The 24,360-nt window shown below is 38.3% G+C and overlaps 1 protein-coding gene across 17 annotated transcripts in view; it reads left to right on the top strand.

Moving 5' to 3' along the window:
* Epb41 (erythrocyte membrane protein band 4.1) overlaps positions 1–24,360 on the top strand; it is a 132,975-nt gene that overhangs the window by 32,002 nt on the left and 76,613 nt on the right. For all 17 annotated transcript variants that reach the window (XM_090335429.1, XM_090335419.1, XM_090335416.1 and 14 more), the window contains exons 2-6: positions 10,733–11,204; positions 13,005–13,214; positions 16,395–16,499; positions 20,711–20,753; positions 22,991–23,066. In XM_090335429.1, the coding sequence (XP_090191555.1) occupies positions 10,740–11,204; positions 13,005–13,214; positions 16,395–16,499; positions 20,711–20,753; positions 22,991–23,066 (899 nt within the window). In that variant the 5' untranslated portion in view covers positions 10,733–10,739. The remainder of the gene's footprint in view (positions 1–10,732; positions 11,205–13,004; positions 13,215–16,394; positions 16,500–20,710; positions 20,754–22,990; positions 23,067–24,360) is intronic.

The raw sequence follows: 24,360 nt of genomic DNA, 5'->3' as shown, positions 1-24,360 counted from the left end.
TTCCAGTTTTCTGGCAGCTAATTGAGTCAGGTAATGAGTATATTTCCTTTTGTACAGTTTCTGTTCCTTCATCCTTTCACAATCCTACCCTCCCATCTCCACCACAAGTTGTATGGTTCACTTTCATATGTGTCCAGTGAGCTCCACTGCTGTACTTTTTTACCCTTTTTCTCTCCTGTTCTGTACCCTATCCCCATTCTCTGGAAGATAAAAATACATACATACATAAAGAAAAGTCAGGTGAGGGAAATGGGGACAAAAACATGAGAAGGGGTATCAATGTGTGAGAAGTAGTGTACCTACTACCTGGCGAATTTAACTGTAACCCCTCTATACAGTACCCTGGCAAAAAAAAAAAAAAAGAAGTACAACAAAAGCAAGCCTTAGTGGTCTTCCAAGACATGGTTTCTATCTAATGGACAGCACACTTTTAGTTATTTTTATAGCTAATGCCTGGGTGGAATAAAAAAGAAAGAAAGAAATGGCACTGTGGCACACGCTTTATATTCCTAGCTACTCAGGAGGCTGAGATCTGAGGATCAAGGTTCAAAGGCAATCCGAGACGACTTTTTTTTTTTTTTTTTTTTTTTTTGTGGATCATGGGGCTTGATCTCAGCCTGGGCGCTGTCCTTGAGCTCTTTAGCTCAAGTCTACCACCCTACCCCTGGGACTGGTCATTTTCCCTGAGCTCTTCAGCTCAAGGCTACCACCCTACCCTTGAGCCAAGCCCCACTTGCATTTTCTAGGGGTTAATTGGTGATAAGAGTCTCAGGTTCTTTTGTGCCCGGGCTGGCTTTGAACCTTGATTCTTAGATCTCAGCCTCCTGAGTAGCTAGGATTGCAGGTGTGAGCCACCCTGCTCAGTAGGACGTGAGACTCTTCTTTCCAGTTAACCTCTAGAAAATGGAAAGTGGGGTTTGCTCAAGGGTAGGGTGGTAGCCTTCAGCTGTAGAGCTCAGGGACAATGCCTAGGCTGAGGTCAAGCCCCATGATACACACACACACACACACACACACACAAAATCAAAAAACAAAAATTTAAAAGAAAGAGCTTTTGTTTCCTTTATCTTAGAGTTTGTTTTGATATGTACATTATTTTGTATAAATATGAAGAGGTATATAGACATCTCACCTTAAAGATATATTTTAGAAGCTTATTTTCTGCTAGAATTTAGAGTCATATTGCTTGAGAGAATAAGATATATAAGAGAGAAAGATGGTAAATGAAGTAGATGCAGAATGAGGTAACAGGGTTTTTGGGTATCTGCTTTGGCTCATGATGCTCTTGGAAGCATTGAAACACAACCTCAGTTTCTTAGAACACGTATAAATAAAGAGTGACCCAGAGACAGGTGGGGAATAGCTAGCCTCCCTTTCTCTCTTTTTTTTTTTTTTTTTTTGCCAGTCCTGGGCTTGAGCTCAGGGCCTGAGCACTGTCCTTGGACTTTCTCAAGGCTAGAGCTCTACCACTTGAGCCTCAGCACCACTTCTGACTTTTTTCTATGTATGTGGTACCGAGGAATCGAACCCGGGTCTTCATGCATGCTAGGCAAGCACTTTAACCACTAGGCCAAACTCCCAGCCCCCCTCCCTTTCTCTTGACTCAGATTCCAGGGAGCTGACCCAGAATGGTATCCTTAGGAAATTCATTGCCATTTGAGGTAATACTCATCATTCACATCTTTTACTGTTACCTTTGTTGGATACTGCCTAGACTACATAAGGCAATATCTGTAATAAACTTGAGTATTTTCAAAGTATTGTACATTGGACAATAATTTCCTTTTGCTGCTACAAAATTATCTAGCAAACTATTAGTGTGTAATTTACAAAAGCATTCTGCAGTGGGTGCATACTTTAACACAGTGAATATTGAAAATCTCTAAAAAGCATTAGAATATGAATACAATGTTTCTGATGTTATTGGCCATCATCCATTGATTTTAAAAAGAGTAAACATGTCCAGATTTGAATAGCTAAGAACCGTAGTATGGAAATAGTTATTGTATATTCTTGTGTGTTTGGATTCTGTCATTTTCTTTATCCTTTGTCAATTTTCAGTTCAGAATCAAATTATAAAGATAGATTATATTTATATTTATTTTTATTTTTTCTTCCAGTCCTGGGGCTTGTGCATAGTCAGGGCCTGTGCACTGTCCTTGGGTTTTCTCAAGGCTAGAACTCTACCACTTGAGCCACAGCACCACTTCTGGTTTTTTTTTTATGTATGTAGTACCAAGGAATTGAACCCCAGTATTTGTGCATGCAAAGCAGTAGGCAAGCAGTCCACCACTAGGCCAAACTATATTTATTTTTTCTCCCTAGTACTGGATAAGCTGCTTTGCTCATGACTCTTTAAAGATGTGTTATAACTTGGTGGTAGAATATTTACATAGTTCGGACAAGGTCTTGGGTTTGATCCCGAATTCTATACAACAACAATAACAAACCTAAGCCCAATGCAATAGTAACAACAAAATGAAAACATGTTCTTTGTTTAACTGTAAAGAAAACAGTGTTTTATTTTCCACAGTGTATATTAGAATTGTTCATCCTTGTGGAAAGCATATTGTAGCTTTGGCACACATGAAATCTTTTATGAATAATGTCACCAAGTTAGTCCTTCCCCATATGTAATGGTGTAATTTTAAAAAAGATTACAAAACATTTAAGAAATAGGAAAAGATAAACATTACCCAGTTTATAACATAAGGCATGAGTTGAGTCAGTGATTCCCTTCCCAGTCTTATTTCCTTTCCTCTCTTTTAAGGAAACTACTCTGTAAATTTGTGATTATCCATTTCTCCATGCTTTTACTCTTTATCTCTAGCAATATATTTGACATTGCTAAGCATCTTATAATAGACAATGTTTGTTTTCTTTTCTTTCCTTTTTTTTTTTTTTTTTTTTTGCCAGTTCTGAGGCTTAAACCCAGGGTTGGAGCACTGTCCTTGGACTTTCTCAAGGCTAGAGCCCTACCACTTGAGCCACTGCACCACTTCTGGCTTTTTTTCTATGTATGTGTTATCAAGTAATCTAATCCAGGTCTTCGTGCATGCTAGACAAGCACTGTGCCACTCGGCCAAACTCCCGGCCCCCAGTTATAATGTTGCATAAAATACATTCTCGTGTGGGTGTGGGTGTGGGTGTGTGTATGTGTATGTGCCATTTGAGTCACAGCTCTACTTTGGCTTTTTGGTGGTTAATTGAAGATAACAATCTCAGAGCCAGGTGAGTTGGCTCATGCCTGTAATCCTAGCTCCATGGGAGGCTGAGATCTGAGGATTGAGGTTCAAAGCCAGCCCTGGGCACTAAAGAACGTGAGGCTTTCATCTCCAATTAATCCCTAGAAAAGGAGAAGTGGAACTATGGCTCAAGGGGTAGGGTGATAGCCTTGAGCTGAAGAGTTCAGTGCTGTGCCCAGCCTAGAGTTCAAGTCCTATCACACACACACTCTTAAAAGAATCTCAGGGACTTTTCTGCCTGGGTTGACTTTTTTTTTTTTTTTTTTTGGTCTGTCCTGGGGCTTGAACTCAAGGCCTGGGCACTATCCTTGGACACTTTTTTGCTCAAGGCTAGTGCTCTGCCCCTTGCGCCACTGCACCACTTCTAGCCTTTTCTGTGTATGTGATACTGAGGAATTGAACCCAGGACCTTCATGTATGCTAGACAAGCATTCTATCACTAGGCTATGCTCCCTGCCCCTGGGCTGGTATTAAACCTCTGTCCTCAGAGCTCAACCTTCTGAGTAACTAGAATTATAGGTGTGAGCACCAGCGCCTGGCTGAAATACATTCTTCAAGCTGCTTTTTTCATCAAACTTGAGATTTATGTCATATATATATTATATATAAACTCATATATGTTTAGTTTTAGTTCATTTTCATCACTGTACATTTCTATACTATGACTTGTTTATTAATTTATGTTCCTTCCAGTGTCTACCTCTTGAACAATAGCTAAGATTATAGGCATGAACCACTAGTGTCCAGTTTATACTGTGATTTTTTTATACTATTAAGCAATTTTTCTTTTTTTATTAAAGAATTTATTAACATTAATTTTTACATCATATTTTAAACGACAAGTTTAACAATCAAGTGTTCAAGGGGGGAATCTCTATTTATAATCACTGAGACTTAGTATTTAGAACTTAATCAAAATTAGGCTACGAGTTTGTATGTCATAGAAACATAATAATTTATGAAATAAAACATTATGTCCATAGAGTCATAGGTTTTTATGTCTACATAGTTACGTTTATATTTCCATTACCATGTCCATAGCTTTGGGTATGCAGTTATTAAGTCCTCGCTCTTGTACTCTTTGGATTTAATAGCCACATATTTGTTCCTTAGGTCTCACTCAACATGATTCGCTCTAGATTCATCCACTTCCCTGCGAATGCCATTATTTTATCTTGTCTGTTGGCTATGTAGAATTCCATTGTGTATATATACCACATTTTCTGTATCCATTCATCTGCAGTAGGGAATTAAGCAATTTTTATGTAGGTTTTTTTGGCCAGTCATAGGACTTGAACTCAGGGCCTGAACACTGTCCTTGGACTTTCCTCAAGGCTAGAGGTCTACCACTTGAGCCACAGCACCACTTCTGGCTTTTTCTATGTATGTAGTACCAAGGGGTCAAACCCAGGTCTTCGTGTATATTAGGCAAGCACTCTACTACTAGGCCAAACTCCAGGCCCCTCCTTTGTGTTATATTTTTAGGCTATTATTGTTTTATGTTTTCCAGAAGAATTTATATGTTCATAGCACCTTATATAAAAGCATTGAAGACTTATTTATATGTCTTTACTAGAGAAGAAGACTGACCATTATATTCATGTGATAGATTAGAAGGCTACTTACCTTATAGACTCAACTACTCACAGTGCAGTGTAGGCTTGTGTGGTATTGGAGGAACTAAAACAGATTTCATTAAATCCATGCATTGATGCTCTGCCAGTATTATGAAACATCAGTCTTACTATTCCCTAGCATTTGTTCTTATTCTAGACACAGTTTTTGACTATTGGTTTCCTAGTTAATAATCTTGCCAATGGCTTATTAGAAGAGATGTTGGAAAGCTGGGTACTGGTTGCTCATGCCTGTAATCCTAGGAGGCTGAGATCTGAGGATTGCGGTTCAAAGCTAGTGTGGGCATGAAAGTCTGTGAGACTCCAATTAACCACCAGGAAATCAGAAGTGGCGCTGTGGCTCAGTAGTGCTAGCCTTGAGCAGAAGAGCTCAAGGAAAGAGCCCAGGCCCAGAGTTCAAGCCCCATGACTGACTAAAATAAATAAATAAATAAATAAATAAATAAAAAGGAAGAGATGTGTTGGAAAGTACTTCTTGATACAATACCTTGATTGACACTAGCAAGAAATCTGAGAATCGGAGTTAATTGCTCAAATGAGAAAACAGAAAAACTATTAAGAGCATATATAGAAAACTAAAGTGGCTGGTTCTCAGGTAACCATGTGGGAATGCTAACTTTCCTAGTGGACTGCAGTTGTCTCTGAGGACATTAGCATTGTATAGTAAACTGAAGTTCATAATGAGGACTAAATCAATAAAGGTATAATTATGTTCTGCAGATTGTGACAACAAAGCAAGGAAGCACATAATCTGTTTTGTTTTTCTTTGAATGATTAAAATATTATACTTTGACACTTAAAGAAGTAAAAATCATTTAATTTTTTTGCCTCATTTCTTCTTCAGTGTTGTCTGGTAACCATTAGGTAGTGTGTCCTTCTAGAAGGGCCTGGGAAAACATATCTAGACTATATACAGACATTTTCTAAGCATAAGCTTGAGTTCTACAGAGAAGTAAAGGACATCTTTTGTCTTCTTAAGAAGATATGAGTAGGAGTTTGTTTTATTTAAAAATATCTTTGAATGAGTTGATTCAACCATATTAATCACCATAGAAATGACTTAAATTAAAACCAAGTTGTTGAAAACAGCATGTTCATGCTGGGCGACATTCTCCATTCACTCAATATGGTAAATAACTTTTCATAAAGAGTGGTTAAGGGGCTGGGAGTTTGGCCTAGTGATAGAGTGCCCAGGACTGGCAAAAAACAAAACAAAACAAACAACAACAACAACAACAAAAAACATGCCTAGGCCTCCAAATCATTTAAAAAGGATAGGGGCAGAATTATAGTCTATTTTGAAAGCTACATTGTTGATTCCCCCTTCTCCCCGTTTATCCTGGGCTTTGAACTCTGGGTCTAGGCACTGGGAGAACTTCTAACACTCTACCAACTTAAGCCACTGCACCACTTCTAGCCTCTTCTGTGATTAATTGGTGATAAGAATCTCATAGACGTTCCTGTCTGGTCTGGTTGGCTTTGAACTGTAATCCTCAGATCTAAGCTAGGATTACAGGGATGAGCCATTGGCTCCAGGCTTATCTTTTTTTTTTTTTTAATTCTAGAAGCATTATTGTAGTGCATGTAAATTGAGTTGCAAAGGAAAGATACTTTGCTGTGGTTTTGGGGGTGTTGATTTTATTGGGAAAGAAGTGATTCTTAGCATATTATTTTCTTTTTTACCAGTTGTGGGGCTTAAAGTCAGGCTAGAGCTCTAACCACTTGAGCCACAGCACTACTTCCAGCTTGGTCTTTGTGTGTGGTACTGAGGAACCAAGCCTGAGTCATTGTGCATGCTAGGCAAGCACTCTGCCACTCCTGGCCCCTAGCATATTCTTAAAACTTCAGTACTTGGATAAACATTTTTTTTCTTTATCTGAAAAAATTTTCTTTTCTTTTTCTGTCTGTTGTCTGACTAGAGAAGTATAAGGGCCTTTTTTTTTTTTTTTTTTTTGTCAGTCGTGTGGCTTGAACTCTGGGCACTGTCCCTGAGCTATTCAGCTCAAGGCTTAGTACTCTATCACTTAAACCATAGCACCACTTCTGATTTTCTGGTGATTAATAGGAGATCAGAGTCTCATAGACTTTAATGCCTGGGCTGGCTTTGAACCGCTGTTCTCAGATCTCATCCTCCCCTAGGATTATAGGTGCGAGTCATCAGTACCCAGGGTAAAAGAGCTTTTTAGCCTTTACTTTTGGCCCTCATTTTTATTCTTCCAATCCAAAGAGTAAATCTGACCTTGTAATTTAGACTTTAAAAAATAACCAATTTGTATTACTGTGTTAGTGTTCTAAGGTCCAATCTGTTTTCTTTTTTTCTGTGTGGAAAATGTTCTCCCTGAACTGGATGTTAGTTTAGTTAATGTAAGATCCCACTTTAGTGAATAAACAACCTTTCTCTGGCATCTATTAGAGATGGGTATTCAGCTTTGAGTGAATATTTTTGGTGAACACAGTCAACCCTCCACATCTAGCAGTTTCTCATCTGTGAATGCAACCAACTATACACTGAAAATATTAAGAAAAATTGTATTTGTATTGAGCAAGTGCAGTTTTTCTTTCCATTATCCCTGAAACAATACAGCATAGCAATTATGGACATGGCACTTAGTGCTGCAACTAGATGCTCATTAACAATTTTTTTACTGCTTTTTATTTATTTATTTTGCTCAGTGACATAAGTAATAGTATTATCAACAAATAATTAAACTTTATAATGTTGATGATGAAGAAAATCTTTTTTTTTGTTTTTTTTTAAATTTTTTATTGTAATTAATAAAAGGGTTACATGATATTTGCCAGATAGAAGGTGCATCAATTCACATACATTGATACCCTTTCACATGTTTTGGTACCCATTACCCTCCCCCCCCACCCGTCTTAGTTTTTCCCCCTTCCCTATCAAATAAAACACTTTTTTTTTTTTTTTTTTTTGCCTGTCCTGGGCTTGAGCTCAGGGCCTGAGCACTGTCCTTGGGTTTTCTCAAGGCTAGAGCTCTACCACTTGAGCCTCAGCACCACTTCCGGCTTTTTTCTATGTATGTGGTACCGAGGAATCGAACCCGGGTCTTCATGTGTGCTAGGCAAGCACTTTAACCACTAGGCCAACCTCCCGGCCCAATGATGAAGAAAATCTTCATAATATTGTTCAGTTGTACAGTTTTTATGAAGTTTTCACCCACAATGTATTAGTGGAACACCAGACTGTACTAATATGAGAAAGACCATTTGCAAAGAAAGATGGAAGATCTCATTTTGGCCCTCCCAACCTGCTCAGTGTAGGGTTTTCATTTGCCTGAAAATAACAGATGCCCACTATTAAAACAAGTGTATCTTTTATACCAGATGGGGTGTAATTCCTACAGTTTGGAGGATTAGGATTGAGATGGAATGGGAACTCATCCTTTGTCTTCAGTGCTGTGCCAATTTTTTTTTTTTAATCAAAGACCTCTTTGTGACATCAAGTAAATAGATACGTTCTTTTAGATTTTGTATCCAGGATGTAAATAGTATCATTTATACAAGAAGAGCCTGTTTGTAGAGCATTTGTCCTATTTTTGCTGCTTGACTTCTTTGTATCTTCTTCTGGTTACTCATCATTTGTAATGTGAAGTCTTTGAATGCATGTATAACTGATTTATCAGGGCTAGTTTGAACTTTTATAATTTAAAGTTTTTCATTTATTTTTGAGATAGGTTCTTACTATATATCCCAGGCTGGCATCAAACTTGTAATCTTACCTCTGCTTCTCAATTGCCACTGAGCCAAGTCTGTGATTAGAATTTTTAGTAAATGGTTCATAGGATTTTTTCCTTTGGCTATCCACCCTACCTGCTCTCTCATCCCCTTCCCCCACTCCCTCATCCCTAAGCTAGAATTCTATCCCTGCCTGCCTTTTAATGATATATATGTATATACATATATATATATATATATATTTTTTTTTCCTGTTAGGCTTGAACTCAGGACCTGGGCTCTGTCCCTGAGCTTCTTTTGCTCAAGGACTCTACCACTTTGGGCCACAGTGCTACTTCCAGTTTTCTAGTGGTTACTTGGAGATAAGAGTCTCAAGGACTTTCTTGCCTAGGCAAGCTTTGAATCTCAATCATCAGCTCTTACTTAGTCTCTTTAGTAGCTAGAATTAAAGACGTGAGCCCCCTTTATTGATTATTTGAGATAGAGTTTTACTCTCTGCTAAGGTGTGTGCCTGGACCTAATTTGCTAATTATAAGCTTCCTGTAATTTCTGGATATGTGTGCCACCTCATCCAGCTTCCCTCCGTCGAGACCAGTCTTGTGGACATTTTCTGCCCAGGCTGGACTGGATCTTTCCAGTGTTAGCCTTTCACATAGCTTAGGATAATAGACAAGTACTACTGTGTCCTGATGTGGGTAGAGGAGGTCTCAGAAACTTTTCTGCTGTAGCTAGCCTTGAACCACATTTCACTGTGTGTGTGTGTGTGTGTGTGTGTGTGTGTGTGTGTGTGTTTGAACTCTGGGCATGGGCACTGTCCCTGGAGCTCTTCAACTCAGCCTGAGTGTTGTCCCTGAACTCTTCAGCTCTAGGCTACCACCCTACCCCATGAGTCATAGCCCCACTTTCCATTTTCTAGTGGTTAATTGGAGTTAAAAGTCTCTCAGTCTTTAATGCCCCTGCTGGCTTTGAACTGAGATCCTCAGATCACAGCCTCCTGTGTAGCTAGGATTACAGGTGTGAGCCACTGCGTCTGGCCACATTTCACATTTTGAGTCTCCATTAGCTAGGATTACAGACATGAGCCTGGCATCTGCTGTATGCTGGCTAATCTTTAGTAAACAAAGTGTGACAATGCTTTTTGGTCTCTTATGCTAAGACTTAACTGGGATTTTTTACATCCAAAGGCAGGAACCCAAGCAATTTAAAACATGAGGTCTATAACCCGCCGTATTCCCCTGCTACATTTGTCTTCTAAGCTGTCCCTTATTCATATTTGTCTTTTTTTTACTGTAATGCTCTCATTTCCTACTCTCAAAATGTTCAACTTTCAAAATCATATTTATCAGAAGAAAAAAATAGTCTCAAAGAGCTTGAAATTTGATGCTTCTGAAAAGGGCTATATTGTTATTATGACAAGAAAACTAAGGGAAAAATTTTTAATAATTTTAATCATGTACTTATCAATGTTTTTAACTCTGATAACAAATGACCAGAATTCTGCATTTGCTATTCTTAACAGAGAAGTTCCATTCTAAGAAATAAAAGATCAGTGAAGACTTGGAGAACTTAAAGCTGGGATGTAATTGAGTAGAGCATTTGCCTAACAGCAAAAGGGCCTTAGTTGAATCCCCAGGGGGATTCCCATGCACCACCCCCCCCCTCCAGGAGTGGGGGAAGACTTGAGGAACATTCTAATTTAATCATCTTTTGTATTGTGAAGAATTTTTCAGTGAATATTTCCTACAAATTCTAAAGCTTGTATTGAAACTCTCAAAGGGCAATATGCAAAAATTAAGATACTATTTTGGGGAATATAAGACTTAATTTCATATATACAATTCTGAGCACTGAGTTCGATTATGATATATCTCATTAAGTGTCCCTAGTATGTATTATTTTAAACTAATCTCTATGTGCATAATCTTTAATGACTTGGGCATAAATAATTTATTTTCAGAATGTGTAGGTAAAATGCTTTTGTTTTAATTGTAATTTTCATGGACTGGAATTCAGTTTATTAGTGATTATATAATAATGCATCTAAGTATCAAATTATTATATTAATATTTAAGTATATTAATCTTTTGGGGCTTGGGAGCTTGGTCTGTAACAGTGTTTTGTTTATAAGAGTTCCCCTTTTCCATCTTCTTTTAATAGCAACATCATGACAACAGAGAAGGGTTTAGTTGTTGAGGCTGAAAGTTCTCAGCACCAACAGAAGGAGAGTGAGGGAGCCACAAACTCACACCAAGAAACTCAGCTGGAAGAGGTTTCCCAGGCAGCTGCGGGAGATAATCAGTGTGAGCAGAAACTGAAAACATCCAATGGGGACACTCCCACACATGAAGACTTGACCAGGAATAAGGACCGGACATCAGAAAGCAGAGGCCTGTCACGACTGCTCTCCTCATTTCTCAAAAGACCCAAATCTCAGGTCTCTGAGGAAGAAGTCAAAGAGGCAGAGGCAGAGGCAGAGGCAGAAAAAGAAGAAGCAGGTCAGAAAGAGATAGAATTTGGGACCAGTCTTGATGAAGATATAATTTTAAAGGCCCCAATTGCAGCTCCTGAACCTGAACTCAAAACAGACCCATCTTTGGATCTTCATTCACTAAGCAGTGCAGAAACACAGGTAACGATGTATGACTAGATAGGAGGGTGGGTACATGAAAGCAGGCTCTGTATTTTTTTTTTTTGCCAGTCCTGGGCTTGAGCTCAGGGCCTGAGCACTGTCCTTGGACTTTCTCAAGGCTAAAGATCTACCACTTGAGCCTCAGCACCACTTCCGGCTTTTTTCTATGTATGTGGTACCAAGGAATTGAACCTGGGTCTTCATGCATGTTAGGCAAGCACTCTACCACTAGGCCAAACTCCCAGCCCTAGGCTCTGTATTTTTTGTTTGTTTGTTTGTTTTTTATTTTTTGTTTTTTTGCCAGTCCTGGGTTTGAGCTCAGGGCCTGAGCACTGTCCTTGGACTTTCTCAAGGCTAGAGCTCTACCACTTGAGCCTCAGCACCACTTCCAGCTTTTTTCTATGTATGTGGTACTGAGGAATCGAACCCGGGTCTTCATGCATGCTAGGCAATCACTTTAACCACTAGGCCAAACTCCCGGCCCCTAGGCTCTGTATTTTTTATTGAAAGACATTTGCTTTATTACTAGCCAACTGATTCGGGCATTGATGGTGATAAGTAGCATGAAATGTTGGAGGTTTTGTTTTCTAAAGAAATTAATATAGTCAGTGGAAGTTTCATTTTTTTAAAGAAGATATAATCTATAGTCAAAGAAAAGAAAAAAATTAAAAAGTATCTAATTAGCTTATTCAGTACATATATCCTTTTGTTATAATCATGGAGCAAGTTAAAGATTTTTAATGAGAGACCAAAAGAGAAGTGAAATGGTTTAACAGTCATTTGGTTGGCATTAGAAATGGGATAGGAATTAGCTAAGGCCTACTTTATTTGAATCATCTTCTCTAATGAGTCTGAGAGAATAAAAAAGTCTAGTTCTTTTTTTTTTTTTTTTGCGGGGGGCAGGGGGTGGTGAGTCATGGGGCTTGAACTCAACCTGGGTGCACTTCAGCTCGAGGCTACCATCTTACCCTTGAGACAAGCTGCACTTCCTGTTTTCTAGAGGTTAATTGGAGATGACAGTCTCAGGTCTTTTTGTGCCCAGGCTGGCTTTGAACCTTGATCCTCAGATCTCAGCCTCCTGAGTAGGATTACAGGCATGAGCCACCGTGCCTAGTTCTTTCTATAACTTATATGATTTTTTTTTTTTTTTTTTTTAGTATAGGGACTTAACTTTGCAATCTGGTGCCTCTCTCCCAAGACTGTCCTCCTTTGGTCTAACTGTGTATGGGTGTCTTGATTCCTGTTTACGTTGTCCTATCTTCTTATGTTTTAAATTTAACACCCGCATGTCCATTGTCTCTCTGTTCTTGGCTTATCTTGCTCAACATGATTTGTTCTAGGACCCCCCATTTCCCTGACAAGCCATTATTTTGCCATTTCTGATGGCTGTGTAGAATTCCATTGTATATAGGTTCCACGTTTCTTGGATCCATTCATCTGTAGTGGAGCATCTAGGTTGTTTCCACATCTTGGCTATTGTGAATAGATTATTTTTTGAGATAAGGTTTCACTACATATTCAGGATGGTGCTAGAGGTCCTGCCTCAGCTTCCAGAGTACTGGGATTACAGGTAGGCTCTATCACCCATAAATGACTAGATTTCTTAAAAAGTCAAGTTTATGGAGGACCATAATACCTTTTATAGAAAAATAATTAATATCAAGATCACCCATATTTATTTGTAATAGTTTCTGTTCTTCAATTAGAATTTTCATTAGTAAGATTATTGTATGTAAAGTATGTATGTAATGTTTTGTAAAATGATGTTATTACTAACCTGGTGATATCACGGCTATGTAGCCAGCTCAGGAAGAACACAGAGAAGATCTAGATTCTGAAACTAGAGAAGGAGAAGAAATTGAAGAGTGTTCCAAAACAGAAGTAAAAGAAAATCCTGAATCAAAAGCAGAAGGAGAATTAAAACCTTCCCAGAAATCAGTCAAAAGGCACAGAAACATGCACTGCAAGATTTCTTTGTTGGACGACACAGTTTACGAGTGTGTTGTGGAGGTGAGTGTCAGAACGCCTACAGATTTTTTTATGTGAATTTAGGGAAATTGTGCCTTTGCTTAAGACCTACTCTATAGATACTATTTTCTTGAAATGAAGGTATAGAAATAATATGACTCTTCTTTCCTTTCTCTCTCTCTCTGTCTCTCACCTATACCAAAGCCTTTTGACTAAATATGTTATTTTCATAATAAAAATAAATTTATTTTTAAAAGGATAAATTTGTTATTTGTAGAATGCCTTTCTTATGAATAGATTTCCCATAACTTCAGTCTCTGTATTAGGTCTGGATATTCCTATAGTTATATTTGTAAAAACAATTGCTTTCAATAAGATATATGCTCTTCCAGATCTAAAGCATTTAACGAATGTATATCTTTAGCCCCATGAAATAACATATAAAAATGTAAATGAAATGGGGCCGGGAGTTTGGCCTAGTGGTAGAGTGCTTGCCTAGCATGCACGAATACCCAGGTTCGATTCCTCGGTACCACATACGTAGAAAAAAGCTGGAAGTGGTGCTGAGGCTCAAGTGGTACAGTGCTAGCCTTGAGAAAGTCCAAGGACAATGCTCAGGCCCTGAGCCCAAGCCCAAGACTGGCAAAAAAAAAAAAGTAAATAAATAATTAATATAAACTAATAAAAGTAAAAAATGAAAATTTAAATCAAATAATGCCATTTCTTAACATTCTCTAACATCTTATGAAGTTACTTTGATCATAACTTGAATTATTTGTTTGCTTGTTTTGATATACTGGGGATTAATCTTAAGGCTTTGAGCTTCTTAGGCAAGCATTCCAGCACTTTAGTGCTAAAGTTGGTCCTTCTGGTATTTTAGGAAAGAATAAATAATTGAATCAGGATTGAATAAACATGTCAGTTATTTCGTTTCTTTTTTCCTTCAGGAGAAGTTGAAGTAAAACATCCATTCTATTAACTATTTGTTTTAACTAGAACAATAAGTTGTTAATTATGATATGGTTGGTTATTGCCAAATTATTGTGATTGCTGATAACCTTTTACTAATAAAGTATGGCATTCATATCCTGTTTTAGGTATGTAACAAATTATTTCTGAATTGAATTTTGTGCAAATGCAAATACATCTAGACACAAATAGTTAAAAAAATGTCATCCTTTTTACTGATAGATATTCACTCTTCAAGTTTTCAAAAAGAAAATTAAGAAAAATGTACTTTTTTTTTTGCCAGTCCGGGGGCTTGAACTCAGGGCCTGAGCATTGTCCTTGGGCTTTCTCAAGGCTAGTGGTCTTCCACTTGAGCCACAGCACCACTTCCAGCTTTTACTATTTGGTACCGAGGAATTGAACCCAGGTCTTTGTGCATGTTAGGCAAGCACTTTACCACTAGGCAAAACTCCTAGCCCTGAAAAATGTGCTATTGAACCATGAAAATAGCTACTGTATCTGGAAACTGGACAAGACAGGACCTTGTTTGTCTGCTTCCTGCTAATAGCTACTGTAGAGTGGGAGAAAGTTACTCCATGGATATTTTTCTTGTTCATACAAACCAAGGTCTAGATTTGGGCTCTGCTGTTTGGAGCCCTTGGGAACAGATATGTTTCAGACTTCAGAAGGGATTAGAATTTAGATAGGCAATAAGTATGCTTATTTCATAATAAATTCAGCAGGTGTATAGGATTGAACATATTTATTTATTTATTAATTGGTTGTGGGGCTTGAACTCTGGTCCTGGGAGCTGTCCCTGAGCAATTCAGCTCTAGGCTATGAACATTATTTTTATGATAAAGAACTGAAATGAAAAGAAAAAGATCCAGGGACTGGGATTGTGGCCTAGTGATAGAGTGCTTTCCTAAATGGCACAAAGCCCTGGATTTGATTCCTCACTATCACACTACCACATACACATACACAGAAAAAGCCAGAAGTGTTGCTGTGGCTCAGGTGGTAGAGCGCTAGCCTAAGCAAAAAAAAAAAAAAAAAAAAAAAAGCTCGAGTCCTGAGTTTAAGCCCCAGGACTGGCAAAAAAAAGAAAGAAAGAAGAAGAAAAGGAAAAAGAACCTCAATGAAAACTATTGATAAATGGGTTTGGGGAGAGAGGAAAGAGAAATAGACTCTTTTGGGGGTAGGTATTAATGAGAGGGGTTGGGTTAACAATGGTGAAAGAGGATAATGTAGTTGAATTAAATTGTATATATGAAAATAGAGCAATAAAACCTGTTGAAATTGAATTAGGAAGCAGAGAAAGGATTAGGGAAAGCAATGGAGGAATGGAAATTGAATGGAATACATTGTACATTTACACGGAAATGTCACTATTAAATCTATTCCTTGTATAACTAATGTATACTAATAAAAATTAGTATGTGATACTTTAATGGATGGGGAGGCTGAGGTAGGAGGATCATGAATTTGAGGCTATATAGTCAGCTTCTGGGTCAAAAAATTAAAAAAAAAAATCCAGTGCTGGTGGCGGCTCACATCTGTAATCTTAGCTACTCAGGAGACTGAAATCTGAGGATCCTAGTTCAAAGCCAGCCACGGCAGGAAAGTTGGTGAGACTTTTTATCTCCAGTTAACCACCAGAACATTGGAAGTAGTGCTCTGGGTCAAAGTGGTAGATTGCTAGTCTTGAGCAAAAAGAGCTCAGAGATAGCACTCAAGCTCTGAGTTCAAGCCCCACAACTGACCAAAAAAAAAAAGGAAGATAGGATTTTTCTTTGCACTGTTATTGTTTCCAAGGCATTTTAACTGTGCTATATGTGAGCTGACGAACTGAGGAGCAGGAATTTTATAAATCATACTTTCTTACTTAAGACTGTAGCTATATGGAAGTTTGTTAGTGCCAAAGGTGAAAACTAAAAAGAATTTGTGTATGTGTGAGAGGAGAGAGAGGAGGGTAGGGAAGGGGAGGTAGAGAGGAAGGGAGGAAGAGGGAGAGGGAGGAATGTAAGAATGAGAGGAGTTTGGCCTAGTGGTAAGAAAGTGCTTGCCTAGCATGCATGAAGACCCGGGTTCGATTCCTCAGCACCCCACATACATAGAAAAAGCCAGAAGTGGTGCTGTGGCTCAAGTGGTAAAATGCTAGCCTTGAGAAAGCCCAAGGACAGTGCTCAGGCCCTGAGCTCAAGCCACAGGACTAGCAAAAAAAAAAAAAAAAAAAGAATGAGAGATCTCAACTAAAAATATATATCATTGCAGAAACATGCTAAGGGTCAAGATTTGCTTAAACGAGTATGTGAACACCTCAATCTTTTGGAGGAAGACTACTTTGGTCTGGCCATTTGGGATAATGCAACCAGTAAGGTAAGGAGACTATATATAAGAATTTGACCAAAAAAGAAAAAGAATCATTTTATGCTTTCTTCCCCCATAATAGTCTGTTTTTACACCTTTGAAGTTGGCTGCTGATGGCTCATGACTATAATCCTAGTTACCCAGAAGGTTGAAATCTGAGTCATGGTTCAAATCCAGGCCCCAAAGTTCAGGCCTCAAGACTGGCATAAAAAAAATTACAATTTTAAATTTTAGCCTGCTATTATCACATCTCCCTTCTCCTTTAAGATTTACATTTATAAACCAGGCATGGTGGCTCACGCCTGTAATCCAGGCTACTCCGGAGGCTGAGATCTGAGGCTCATGGTTCAAAGCCAGCCCAGGCACTAAAGTCCGTGAGACTCTTACCTACAATTAACCACTAGAAAACCAGAAGTGGCACTGTGGCTCAAGGGGTAAGGTGGTAGCCTTGAGCTGAAGAGCTCAGGGACAGCACCTAGGCCCGGAGTTAAAGTCCCATAACCGACAAAAAAAAAAAAAAAGATTTACATTTATAGCCATATAGTCAAAGCAAGCTTTCTGTAACACAGATTGGGCCACAAGTCAATCATCTCGCAGACGTGTTAATCTTTAAAAAACAAAAAGTGCAAAATTATGAAAGAAAGATCTAGACCATTTACATATGACTCAGCTTGTGAGCAGTAAAGTAGTATTATACACATTCCTGATACAAAACACTTCACTGCAATGCCACAGACTGATCGCAAATTAGGTCTCCCTTGAGCATGGGTGCTACAGATTTCTACTGACACTGCATGTTGCATAAAGAAAGAGACGATCAGGATTCTTCAAATATTTTACCCTTGTCCTACTGAGAGTAGCTTGGAAAGGAAAATGAGCAGTGCAAATTTAGTTTTGAAACAGTCTTTTAACAAAATATTTTGGAGTTGCTAAACCCGTAAGCTTCTGAATAAACTCAGATATGAAAGGAATACCCATTTAAAATCTCTAGCAAGCCAGCTGGCAAGTCCCCTTTCTAAACCCAACTTGCACATGCACTGAGGAAATGGGAAGGCTACTAAGGTCTACAAACAGATGCTCTCTGCTCCACTGAGGAGGCTCAGCCAGCAGTTCCCTAAGCAGAACCAACATGCCTCTGATTTGAATCAGTGTATCTACACTTCCCCAATTCCAAACATAGCAAGGCTTCCACATGCAAACTCACATGCCTATTTTCATATTCTCATATACCAATTTAGGCAAGGATGTTGCTAATCTTTATCTCTGTATTATTTGGAAACTCTGTGTGTGTGTGTGTGTGTGCGTGTGTGCGTGTGTATGCATATTCGCACTGGTGCTAAGGGCTGAACTCATGGTATAGATGCTGTTCCTGAGCTGCTTTTGTTTAAGATAGCCCTTTACCACTGAGCAACAGTACCACTTTTGGCCTTTTCTGAGTAGTTTGTTGAAGATGAGTGTCATGGACTTTCCTCCCTTGGCTGGCTTCAAATCTTGATCCTTAGATCTCAGCCTCCCATGGAGCCAGAATTACAGACATGAGACACCAGCACTTGGCTACTTTGAAACTTTTAAATCTCAAAAAGAACTGTGAGCTGGGTGCGGTGACTCACGCCTATAATCTTAGCTACTCAGGAGGCTGATATCTGAGGATCAAGGTGCAAAGCCAGCCCAGGCACAAAAAGATCTGAGACTCTATCTCCAATTAACCTCTAGCAAATGGGGCATGGCTCCAGGGTAGGGCAGTAGCCTTGAGCTGTAGAGCTCAGGGACAATGCCCAGGCCCAGGGGTAGGGTGGTAGCCTTGAGCTGCTGAGCTCAGGGACCATACTCAGGCCAGGTAAAAGCCCCAAGACCCACCAAAAAAAATGTGTTTCTGTGTTTGTTTCTTTTCTGATGGTACTGAGGTTTGACCTTAGGCTTCTTTGCTTAGGAGGCAGATGCTCTACCACTGAGTAGTGCCTTCAGCCCAGAATGATTCCTCCATTAACGCGCAAACTTAAATTCTATTTGAAGTACTAATATATTAACTCATAAGCTATAATGAATAAACTGGATTCTTGAAAGGAAATCTCTACCCTTGAAACTATTCAAGTAGAAACTGCATTATTCTGAATGACTATTTTATTGGGTAGCTTTAGATTCTCAACTAAAGGAACTTGTCCTCTTAACATTTTCTTTTTTAAGTCTTATCTTATGCTACTGACTATATCATTCTGTTTGGGAAATCATTTTGCATATATTATCTTTATGTCTGGAGAACTTTTATAAATTAAATACATCTGAGTCATGCCAGCCTCCTGAAGATGAAAAAAATCAATATTATAGACAGGTGAGGTGGCTCATGCCTGTAAATCCTCACTACTCAGGAGGCTGAGATCTGAGGTGCCACAGTTCAAAGCAAGCCTGGGCACTAAAGTTGTGAGACTCTTATCTCTAATTAACCACTAGAAAATGGGAAGTGGGGCTGTGACTCGAGGGATAAGGTGGTAGCCTTGAGCTGAAGAGCTCAGGGACAGTACCCAGGCCCAGAGTTCAAGCCCTGTGATCCACCAAAAAAAAAAAAAAATCATTATTACCAGACCTCCTCCAGAATCTTGCAATATGACCCCTTGCATATACTGTTCCTCCCCATCCTCTGTCAGTTTACTTCTTCAAGTCAGTTAGCAACTTTTAATTTTAAGTCAGCAATTTTTAATTTTAATTTTGTCTATTTTTTCATATATTTTTATTGTAATTAATAGAAGGGTTACATTATATTCATCACATAGAAGGTACATTCCTTCACAAATATTGATACCCTTTCTCATGTCCTGTTTCCCATTTCCCTCTTCCCTCCCCCTCACAACTTGTTTTCCCCTCTTCCCTCTCCTATTTCCAACAAAATTTTGTCTATTTTTAAACTTTATGTAAATGAGATCACCCTATGTATTCTCTTAGGTTTAGCATCCTTTTTTTTTTTCCCTTTTGCCACTCCTGGGGTTGAACTCAGGGCCTGAGTGCACTGTCTTTGGGCTTTCTCAAGGCTAGAGCTCTACCACTTGAGCCTCAGCACCACTTCTGGGGTTTTCTTTGTATGTGGTACCGAAGAATTGAACCTGGGTCTTTGTGTATGCTAGGCAAGTACTCCACCACTAGGTCATATTCCTGGTCCCAAGGTTTAGCGTCTTTTGTTCTGTTCATTCTTACATTTTCAAGATTTATCCATGCTGTTACAATTAGCAGGAATTCATTCTCACTGCTGTATAATAGTTCATTGTTTGAGTACACTATTATTGTGCATTCTGCTATTGTAACACATTTTGGCTTCTTTACACTTCAGACTTTTATGAATACTGTTGTTAAAACATTCCTGTATATGTCTTTGGCACATGTTGCCGTATATATTTCTGTCAAGATAGACATTGGAGTGGAGCTGTTGGGTTTTAGAGAAGGTATAATATGTTCAACTTTAATAGCTAGTATCAGACAATTTCCAAAATGGAATTGCCAGTTTATTCTTCCACCTCCGACCCCTGCAGTAGCTAGGATTCCGAGTGAGCTACCGGTGCTCAATGGCAGCTCAGTACTTTTTGTATTTCTCAAAGGCATCTATCTATGAAAGATGTTAATAGCTTTCAAGTGCCATTATTTTGTGGGGGACACCTTAGGCTGAAAAGCTTTTATCCTAGTGGCATGTAGCCTTAAGTAGGAGAACACTGAAGGGTGAGATTACACTAGACAATAGTAGTCACAGTACAAAACATTCCTTCAGTAAATATTAATTGGGCACTAGCATATATCAAATGCTGTGCTGACAAAAAAAAATCTTGAACAGGACCAAAGGTCAGGGTTGGAGAGGAAAATAAAATTTGGATGATGTCAATTAATTCTGGTTGTAGATCTTTTTTTAAAACCAAATAATTGAACTAGCATAGGCTCATTTCACATTTGCTGCTGCTTTCTCAGAGATTTACATATATTGATGTTTTGAGGTAAATACTACTAGTAAGATCTCATTTTATAGAGGAACACTGAGGTACTGAACTTCTAAGGTTACCCAGCTAAGACATAATAAAGTTTGGACTCAGTCTAACTTCTGGCTCCGGTTTTCTCTGCTTTGTACAATTAATGCAAAGACTATGAAGGATTGATCTGAAGGTCATTTTCCAAGATAGTCAATGATCCTGTCTCCAGTACTCTGTTTTGGAACTCTGTGTGAATACCTTTTCTTCTTTTTCTAGACATGGCTGGATTCTGCCAAAGAAATAAAAAAGCAGGTTCGAGGTAAGTGGATATAGCCCTTTTTTTCTTTTAGTGGGTCAGAGGATTTCCAGTCACTTCTGGCTGTGAGTCAGTTACTTTAGAATCTGACTATTGTAGATTGCTTTGAAACTGAGATAAAGCTTTCCCCTGGAAGGATGAGATTCCATAATAGAAAAATACAGTAAAGGTGGACCTTATTGATATATAGGTCAGATCATGGCCTTTCTTTCTTTCTTTCTTTCTTTCTTTCTTTCTTTCTTTCTTTCTTTCTTTCTCTCTCTCTCTCTCTCTCTCTCTCTCTCTCTCTCTCTCTCTCTCTCTCTTTCTCAACTAGGCAAAACTGGAAAAGATAGGAACAGGAGAGTAATAAAAGTGGAGAAGAACAAAAACGAGAAAAGGAAAAGGATATGTGAGTGTTCTCAGTTACTGCAGTAGCCTAGGCAGAATTTGCTGATACTCTGATTTCATTCCTAGCTCCCAAACCACTGGCAAATCTTACTGCTGCATATCCTGCCCAGACTGATGTTCTAGAATGAAAAATATAGATTGATTTTCCAATTCCAAGTTTAACAGGCTAGATAATGGGTAGAGACAGGAGCTGAAATCTGAGAATTGCTGTTAAAAGCTAGCTGGGGCATGAAAAAGTGTGAAATTCTTACCTCCAATTACCCAATTACTGGAAGTGGTCTGTGGCTCAAAGTGGTAGAATACTAACCTTAAGCAAAAAAGCTGAGGGACAGCACTCAGGCCCTGAGATCAAGCCCCACAACTGGCAAAAATGTGTGTGTGGTGAGGAAGGGTATTACAGACAGTATTAGAGATGATTTAGTTCTCTTTTTCATTTAGTTTATTTTCCAAGAAACTTCTAGGAAATTAATAGTCATTTTTCATCATGATAAATATATTTTAATTCTATCACTGAATATAAATTTTGTTCTTCATTTGTTTCTTAAAAGGAAACACTTCTGTCATGGTGAAATGTTTTCCTTTATAATTATTATTATTATTGTTTTAAATTTTTAAAACAAAATCAAAACAATCCTTCAGAGTGGTGCTTCTTATTTTGTTGTCTGTCTGTCTGTCTGTCTATCTATCTATCTATCTATCTATCTATCTATCTATCTATCTATCTATCATGAAAATAAAGAGCCTCAGTTAATGAAATGCATCCTCCTCCATTTACCTTTGACTCACTATCTTTGATTATCATTGTAGATTTTTATAACACATTTGTGTGAGTCTTGGGACTCAAATATTGCAGTTTTATTTAACCTAAAGTAATTTACCTGGACTTATAGTTTGTATATTGCTTCTTCTATCTTCCTCTACTCCCTCCCCTTGATAAGGCTTCACTATATCAACTCAGACTGACCTCAAATACATGATCCTCCTACCTCAGCCTTCCAAATGCGGGGTTCTGGCATGCTCCAACATGCTGGGCTCCACTACTTCTTCCTTCTTATTTCTAAAATAATCTTATAATCTCACTCATACTGATAAGAAGAATGGTTTTATTTATTTGTAATAATTTTGACTGATATCACAAATAATAGCAAAACTAAAAAACAATACCCATTGGTCACCTGAATGTCTACTGAGGACCCAGAGTGGTGTATTGATCATATCTTAAACTGATTTGCTACAAACAAATTGATCTAGAGGATGATTGCTTCTGTGTTGTTTTGCACATGTACTTCTAATCCCTTCTAAATAAAATAGGTCAGATGTGAAAGGTCCTCCATGTTCCCTAAGAAGAGTCAGACAACCTTCTTTAAATTATTTTTCAGTCATAAAGTATGAAAATTTTTTTAATTACAGAAAATCCAGGCACTGGTGGCTCATGCTTGAAAATCCTAGCTACTTGGGAGTCTGAGAGCTGAGAATCACAGATTAAAATCAGCCTGGGCAGGAAAGTCCATGAGACTTTTATCTCTAACGGCCAAAAAAGCTGGAAGTGGAGCTGAGAGTACTAGTTTTTTTTTTTTATTGTAATTAGTAAAAGGGTTACATGATATTTGCCAAATAGAAGGTGCATTAATTCACATACATTGATACCCTTTCACATGTCTTGGTACCCATATCCCTCCCCCCCCTGAGAGTACTAGTTTTGAGCAAAAAAGCTCAGGGATGGCATCTTGGCCCTGACCCCAGGACTGGCACCAAACAAACAAAAATTGCAGGGGGGAAAAAAGAGTATTTCAAAGTTATTTTAACAATCAGAAACTTAAGCATAAACAGAGAATTCTTTATTTTTACAGGTGTCCCTTGGAATTTCACATTTAATGTAAAGTTTTACCCACCTGACCCAGCACAGTTAACAGAAGACATAACAAGGTAAATAATCAATATTAAATTTGTTACAGTTAAACATGTAATAGTAATTCTCATCATATATTCTCTGGGATTTTCCTACACAGAAGTAAAGAAAAGTCATGAGCTATTAAGTGATTAGACTAAAATAGAAAGTTTCTGTTCACCTCAAGACAGGTTTATAGATAAGTGAGCCTAAAAGCTTAAAATATTTGACCTTCCTGGAAGAAACTGTCAAGGGATCTAGTCTTGCTTATCATGTGTATTCTGCTCAATGCTAAACAGGGCTCTTTTAAACCACAGCACTCTCAAGAGGACAGGACACAAATCTCAAAATGCCAAAATTAATGGTCCAGCTCTGCTGTTTGTTTGCTTCCCCCCACCGCCCGGACCCCCATCATCTTCTTCCTCTTAGCGATCAAAACTCCTAAAATCTCAGGATTATTATTTTTTATACCTCCTTTTTAAGCTGTATGATTAGGTACATGTTCCCAATGAAATTAAACTTCTTTCAAGCCCACTTACTTATAAAACAAATCTTGCATTTCTTAAAACAATCAACTTGATTTCTCTTAAGGAAATAACTTTCATGAGGCTAGGAGTTTGGCCTAGTGGTAGAGTGCTCGCCTAGCATGAACAAAAACTCGGGTTTGACTCCTTAGTACCATATACATAGAAAACACCGGAAGTGGTGCTGTGGCTCAAGTGGTAGAGCTCTAGCCTTGAGAAAGCCCAAGGACAGTGCTTCTTAGGCCCTGAGTTCAAGCCCCAAGACTGGTAAAAAAGAAAAGAAAAGGAGGAAAGAACTTCCTTAAATTTTATAAAAATTCTAACAACGTGGAAAAAGCAATCTATTATAAGGAATACTACTGTACATACTTACATCAATACCATCATACATGGAATTTTATGCCTCATAAGTGCTAAGCAAATACTTGCTAAATTGAATATCTGGTTGCTGAGAAATCACTTTCGAATTCTGATTTTGCTATTTGGTTTCAGGTAGTTGCATTCTCTAGGCCTTAGGAGCCATATTTTTCAAATAAAACTGACTTAAATTCCATGAAAACATTTATAGCTTTTATAAAGATTATTTTGTTGTTCAGTTTTTTTTTTTTTTTTTTTTTGTCAGTCCTAGGGCCTGAACTTGGGGCCTGAGCACTGTTCTTGAACACTTTTTGATCAAGGTTAGTGCTCTGCCACTTGAACCACAGCACTACTTCCAGCTTTTTCTGAGTATGTAGTACTGAGGAATTGAACCCAGGGCTTTGTGAATGCTAGGTGAGCACTCTACCACTAGGTTACGCTCCCGGCCCCT

This window comes from Megascapheus bottae, chromosome 6 (assembly GCF_031878675.1).
Source record: "Megascapheus bottae isolate mThoBot1 chromosome 6, mThoBot2.hap1, whole genome shotgun sequence".
NCBI lineage: Eukaryota > Metazoa > Chordata > Mammalia > Rodentia > Geomyidae > Megascapheus > Megascapheus bottae.
The sequence above is the reverse complement of the archived record's forward strand: the minus strand, read 5'-3'. Positions and strand labels throughout refer to the sequence as shown.